The following is a 7,107-nucleotide window of genomic DNA, read 5'->3' as shown; positions in this document are numbered from 1 at the left end:
AATAATTAATCATTTCGAATCACAATTAATCCCACGTTGTTTTATCATTCATGTAGTCTTGTGTGGTATAATAAGCTTTAGAAATAAGTTTACGCTTTACATGATTCTTAAATTTATTAATTGGTAACTCAGTAATATGGTTTGGAAGTTTATTATAAAATCTCACACAATTACCCATGAATGATTTTTTAATTTTATGGAGCCGAGTGAAGGGCACGGCGAACTTATGTTTATTTCTAGTATTAATATTATGAATGTCACAATTTTTCTTAAAATCGGCAATATTTTTATGCACATACAGAATATTCTCATAAATGTATTGACAGTGCACTGTCATGATGTCAATTTCCTTAAATTTATCTCTCAGTGAGTCTCTATGGTTCATTTTATATATTGCTCGAATAGCCCTCTTCTGCAGAACAAAAATGGTATTTATATCTGAAGCACCACCCCACAGTAAAATACCATATGACATAATGCTATGGAAGTAACTAAAATATACTAATCGAGCTGTTTTGACATCAGTTAACTGACGGATTTTGCTTACTGCAAAAGCTGCAGAACTCAGTCTATTCGAAAGAGTAGCAATATGGGGACCCCACTGGAGTTTAGAATCTAAAGTTATACCAAGAAAAACTGTACTATCAACTAATTCCAATTCCTCATCCTTCACAATGACACTTGTTTTTACATGCCTTACATTACTAGTGACAAACTTAATACATTTAGTCTTATTCTCATTTAACAATAAATTATTAACATTGAACCAATTTACTACTTTTGAAATAGCATCGTTTACATCATTGTAAGCTTGTTGCTGTCGTTTGACTTTGAAAATAAGTGAAGTGTCGTCTGCAAACAATACTATATCATGGTGGGTCTTTACAAGGAATGGCAAGTCATTTATGTAGATAAGGAACAGGAAAGGTCCCAATATTGACCCCTGTGGTACACCCATAGAGACCAATGACCCCGGTGATCGCTGTCCATTCACATCGACCCTTTGTATTCTACCATTTAAGTAGGACTTAAGTAAATCCAGTGCCGCTCCTCTAACTCCATAATAGTGTAGTTTCCTGATTAATGTTTCATGACAAACGCAGTCGAAGGCCTTAGACAAATCACAGAAGATACCTATAGCATCTCGTGACTCCTCCCAGGCATCGAAGATATGCTTAATTAGCTCAACACCAGCATCGGTTGTCGAGCGACCCCGTGTAAAACCAAACTGCTTATTATGCATTAAATTATTGACGTTAAAATGTCGTACTAATTGAGAAATAATTAATTTTTCAAAAATCTTACTGAACGTTGGTAGCACAGATATCGGTCTAAAGTTAGTGGGGTCAGAGTTGCTACCCGATTTAATGTTTCATTAAATCAGGAAACTCGCCGCAATCAACACTGTTGTTAAATATAATTATTAAGTCAGGCGCTATAATTTCTACTAAGGATTTGACAGCATGGACAGAGACTCCCCAGAGGTCATTCGTTTTTTGACATTAACCGAATTAAACGCCTTTACTACATCGGAGGTACAAACACGTTCAAAATGAAAATCTCCACAACACTCTGGAGCGTTATCTTTTAATAGAGTAACAGCGGATGAGGGTGATGAATTTAAATCCTTAGTTGTGAAAACTGGTACGTCAGTGAAAAAATTTTCAAATTCTGTAGCTACTTCTAAATTGGAATCTATAATTTTGTTATCAATATTTAGTTTAAAATCATTCACTCTGTGTTTCGAGCGACCAGTCTCCACATCACCTCGTATGGGTGACAAGAGGGTAGAAAAATCATTATTAGGGAAGAGGTGCCCCCAGTTACGTATTTTAGGACTTTAAATAATAAATCACCTCAACAACAAGAACTATTGTATCATAAAAAATACTAAAAAGTGAATCCATTTTTCACCTTAAGCTCATGTGATCGTAAATATGATACTTAAGTCATGATTATATCGAGCATAAGGACTTTTATCGATCATTTTCTGGGGCAATCCCACACATCGGGAAATGGCTTTTAAGGCACAAAAATACTGTTTGCGTTCAGCACTTAGAATACCACGTTTGAAAAGCTAAAGTAAAATAAAAGTAAAAATTATTTATTGTACACAAGATAAATTACACAGAAATTGAAATTATTCAGTCTTAAAACTAAGAAGCAGTATATGTACACTTAAGAATTTTCAGTAGGTTTCACTGGCTCCTACACTAGGCGAAGCCTGTCTCGTAGGTAACCGTTTCAGACATGAATTTCCAATGATGTTTTTTTTTTTGCGAAAGCCAATATATAATAATAGCTGTCAACCGCATTTCATTAGACTGAACATTTTAACTTTACCTTGTCTCTATATGTATGTTAAAAACAACATTAACCAATTTTCTACTATTAATAGTGCTCGGCGATGTAACAAAATATATTCACAATCATTTAAAACAGCTCTTATTACTAAAAGTTTTTTCGGCACTGCACCTAAAATATATAATTAACTGCCAAAAGATATAGCCAAACTGGAAGGCATTTTAGTATTTAAAAAAAGCTTATTTAGATTTTTAGTAAGGAAAGCTCACATAATATCTGTCTGATGTATTATTTAATTCTTGTTAGTTATATTTATAAATTGCAATAGATTATACATCTAAGCTATAATAATTGCATACTCCATCTTGACTTAAATATTTGTATGTCTTATGGCAAAACATGGTGACAAAATCTCAAACACAGAACTAAGAAGGAAAACCAAGGTTTTGGAATTATTAAGTCGGATAGACCATCTAAAATGGAGTTGGACAGGACATATGCTTAAATGTAAATTAAGCAAATGGAGTATGCAATTTACTATTAGGTACCGAAGAGATGAGAATAGGAAACAAAAACGTCCAAAAACCAGATGGATAGATGACATTCACTGAATCTTGGGGTCTTACTGGTCTAGAGTTGCAGAGGACAGAGTACAGTGGAGAACGTGTGAGGAGGCCTATGCCAAAAGGCACACCGAACTGCGGGACATTCATTAGTTTTACAACACATAAACATAACTGTAATCATTTTTTGCTTTCATAGGTAAGTACATTCAATGTTACATTTGGATATCGGACACCCAAGGCTTGGAAATAAATGGCTTTATTAATTAATATTAATTATACTTTAAACCGTTCAAGTGAAATTAAAATTGTATGAAATGTCGATAGTTTATCGATATGATTTTATCGACATGGCCACAGCAATTGGAATAGGGTTGTTTCCATCTACAAATCTTAGGGCAGAATTGTATCCCAATAAATTCTTTTGGATTACAAGAACATGTTAAACTACTTTTAGGGGACCTGTAATGACCATATTTTTGTAAATATTGAATTTAAAATATCTTTAGGCACACGTCACGTGACCAAACTCGAAACGTCATTGAAGATTCTGATGACGTAACAACTCTCGGATTGACACTGTTGACAGTTAGGTGATAAACAACAAATGACAAATGTCAGTTGACAGTTCGTATCTTCTACGTGTGTATGAAGTTATGTGTCAAACCGTAAACTGTGACGTCACACAATTTTCCAAGAGCGTTTTGGACGCGAAAGCATCTGTCAAAATATATTTTGTTAATTTAACATACTTAAAGCCGTTTTTAGTATAAGAGTTGAATTTTAGGGCAACTTTTAGTTAATATAGAACGTAATACAAGCGTTTCAAAAAATTGGAAACAACCCTATTGGTTCGTTTTTTTAGCATTAGAAAGTATAGATTCTTTGGCGTTTCTTTCATTTCCTTTGGATAGCGAGAGATGCCATCACGAATATTCGCCGAATCCCGATATGTGTGGACGCAGCATGAGTGATGAGACTGATGAGACTCTCAATTATATTAATTAGTTCAGTCGGTAGCATTCTCGAACCACGTAAACTTTATTGCAATGAGATAAGGTCTATTTAGCGTATTAAATTAATATTTATCGTGATATTAAAAACTTTAATAACTACAATAAAAATATAATTAATTATTAAGCCTTTCAACCATGTAATGAAAATTTAAAGAATTGATTGACGACATTTTTGGGGTAAAGGGGGTAAAGTATGTTGTTATTTTGGGGTAAAGTGGTAACCCCGAGCCACGCAGGCCGGTCGTGCGGAGGTGCGACGCTATCGATCGACCGCTTTCGAACTCCACCATTTTCTTTTCTTTTTGGCGTGGCGTTGGTCCGGAGAGGTAGTGTTGAGAACGCCGAAAAGTTGTTATTTGTGTTTTACATTAATTAAGCTTAAAGTTTAGACAAACAGTTTCTCGTAAGGTTATATTATTATAAATAGAAAAATGAGGCCGCAACAAAACGGAGATGACGGTTTTGTAAGTATAATACTTAATCATATTGAATCTATTTTTATCTCACGGAACTAAGTACTTAGTTGTTGAATATTTTCTTGTACTACTTTAAGTTTTATGCTGTGTTAATGTAGTTCCATAAAGACGTGCTGTTTAAGTTTTCTTGTATGGTTTTGTATTGAATCTGCCCCGATTCGATAAAAAACCACGCCGACCATGTCCGCCATTTTGTTGAACGCGCGTCCTACTTTCAGGATGAGCCAGAAGTTCATCGAAAAATCTTTATCGGTGGTCTGAACTACCGCACGTCGGACGAATCATTGAAGTCTCATTTCGAAAAATGGGGGGAAATAGTCGACGTTGTCGTTATGAAGGACCCCAAGACAAAGCGATCGCGTGGATTCGGGTTCATCACTTACTCGAAAGCTCATATGGTCGATGACGCGCAAAACAACCGGCCCCACCGCATCGACGGAAGGTAAGTTCATTTTTCTTTCATTACTTATAGCTATTTATTGCAGTCCAGCTATATAAAAGGTTTTTTCTGCCTTTTATATCGTTTTATGCTGCAAAAATCACAAGACAACACTTGGTGATTGTTTCGTGTAAACTGTGCACGTGGCATTTTCTGTGAGGTCGACAATAATATTATAGTATACTTCTATAATGCGTTCCGTTTTGAAACTGGTATTTATGCTACTACTCCATTGTTACAGGGTGGTTGAGACTAAGCGCGCAGTTGCTCGCCAGGATATAAAAAATCCCGAAGCCGGTGCCACAGTTAAGAAACTGTTTATTGGTGGCATTAAGGATGACCATGACGAGGAACAACTCCGAGAATACTTTTCAAGTTACGGAAATGTTCAGAATGTTAGCATTGTCACCGATAAAGCTACTGGCAAAAAGCGCGGCTTCGGATTTGTGGAATTTGATGACTATGACCCAGTGGACAAAGTTTGCTGTAAGTGTATTTCAATATTTTATATTTTTTGATCCACAATCTTGCCCCAGTATGGATTTTATATCTAGGTCTGGCTTCTCTAATTGTGGAGATTAACCATTGATTATAAGCTATACCTGACTACTTATTTAAATGGTATGTCCGGTACGCAAGTCAATGTACATTGCAGCTATTAAATCTTAATTTTTGAGTGTTTTTTTTAGTTAGTTCTATTTTTTTTTCTCTTTTTTACAGTGAATGTCCCTCACAAAATCGGTGGTAAACAATTAGATGTTAAAAAAGCATTGCCCAAGGATGGCTCTGACCAAAGAGGTGGTGGTGGTGGTGGCAGACAAGGCCAAGGCAGAAACGACAACTGGGGTAACGGAGGTCTGTATTCTTTATTTCAGTGTTCTTCAATATAAATTATAAACTAGATAAGTATTCATTTCTATATTTTGCATATTCCAGGAGGCTATGGTAACAACCAGGGAGGTTGGAATAACTCTAATCCATGGGATAATAACCAGGGAGGAGGATGGGGAGGAAACCAGGGGGGTGGTGGCTATGGAGGCGGCGGAAACCAACGCGGAGGGGGTAGCTGGGGTGGAAATCAAGACTTTGGTAGCTATGGCCAACAAAGCTATAGTGGGGGCCCCACTAGAAATCAGCAATACAGTAACAATCGTGCTGCACCATACAACATGAACCAGGGTGGTGGCGCTGGAGGCAGCGGTGGTGGCTACGGCGCTGGCAACTATGGTGGTGGCCAAGCAAGAGGAGGACGCTTCTAAATCTAGGTATGTATTTTTACATAATTAACTTAATCATTCTTCATAATACTCACTATCAAATAGCCCACTATTAAAATCTAAACCTGACTGATATTCAGAACTCTTTATAGGATATAAATCGTTTTTCAGGATTAACGGGTTATATTTTTTTTCACTGAGCCATACATAGCATTAACATATGAAGCTTAGGAATAGTTAGCGACTCATGTCTTTTTTTGGCAAATGGTTCCAATGATAATGCTATGCTGGTAGTCTTAGTGTGTTTATTTATGACTCATTCAAGATTTTTTCAATCTCTAGGTTTCGTGCTAAGTACACTAGTAAAGCAGTGTTAACCGTGCTAGTGTAGGCAGTACGCTCCGGAGCACTAGTTACACACCTCATGGTCCACACGCGAGACCACCTAGGAGAAGCCGTCAGGAAAACCTTAGAAATTAGCTGGAGTTCTTGTCTCATTCATAGAAATATGAATTAGAATATTTTAAAATGTGTACTGATCTTTGTAAGTTGGTCTTCTATTTATTGTAGTACTTAGGTACTTACCGTGACATACTTTTAAGGAAATAGCTATGTAAAATGAAAATTAGAATTACATTTTTTACAGTAATAAAGTACAATCTAGGATAATGTAAGAACTCCCTTTTTAGTAGATGCTAGGTGTATGAGATCAATTAATTTTATTTGACATAGAATATAAAGAATCATGATTCAGACTATTTTTCCTGACTTTTACTCAGTATTAAGTTCTCAATTAGCTGTTAAATGAAAATATAGGCATATAATTAAATCTGTAGGTTAATTTAATGTAAAATAAAATTTAATACAAACTGTAGGGTTGTTTCTTTAGATCTGTAAATATTCCTTTTTATTTTTTTATTTAGAGTAAAAAATATGAGAACCATAACCTGAATAAAATCACGAACGTTCTCTCGACTTGGAACGAATCTATGAGGAAGGTAACTAAAATAAATAAAAATAGAAACCATTTACATCATAAGTAGCACTTGGAGGTGTTCACGGCGTAGGTATCGCAGTTATTAGTACACCAGA

General features: G+C 35.7%; 1 protein-coding gene across 1 annotated transcript; it reads left to right on the top strand.

The window, feature by feature from the left end:
* Positions 1-4,138: 4,138 nt before the first annotated feature.
* On the top strand, positions 4,139-6,887 carry LOC133515945 (heterogeneous nuclear ribonucleoprotein 87F-like). The gene is made up of 6 exons (XM_061848595.1): positions 4,139-4,347; positions 4,578-4,801; positions 5,040-5,284; positions 5,519-5,653; positions 5,735-6,063; positions 6,358-6,887. Exons 1-5 carry the CDS (start codon positions 4,315-4,317, stop codon positions 6,055-6,057), a joined length of 960 nt encoding a protein of 319 aa, XP_061704579.1. The 5' UTR covers positions 4,139-4,314; the 3' UTR covers positions 6,058-6,063; positions 6,358-6,887.
* Positions 6,888-7,107: the final 220 nt, after the last annotated feature.

Source organism: Cydia pomonella, chromosome 3, assembly GCF_033807575.1.
Source record: "Cydia pomonella isolate Wapato2018A chromosome 3, ilCydPomo1, whole genome shotgun sequence".
Taxonomy (NCBI): domain Eukaryota; kingdom Metazoa; phylum Arthropoda; class Insecta; order Lepidoptera; family Tortricidae; genus Cydia; species Cydia pomonella.
This window is presented reverse-complemented; position numbering and strand designations above follow the sequence as displayed.

What these genes read in the sequence shown, in the direction of transcription:
- LOC133515945 (XM_061848595.1), top strand. Translation starts at nt 4,315, where the DNA reads ATGAGGCCGCAACAAAACGGAGATGACGGTTTT. An exon ending in AAAACGGAGATGACGGTTTT is followed by an intron (nt 4,348 to 4,577) that starts GTAAGTATAATA and finishes TCCTACTTTCAG; the next exon opens with GATGAGCCAGAAGTTCATCG. An exon ending in CGACAACTGGGGTAACGGAG is followed by an intron (nt 5,654 to 5,734) that starts GTCTGTATTCTT and finishes TGCATATTCCAG; the next exon opens with GAGGCTATGGTAACAACCAG.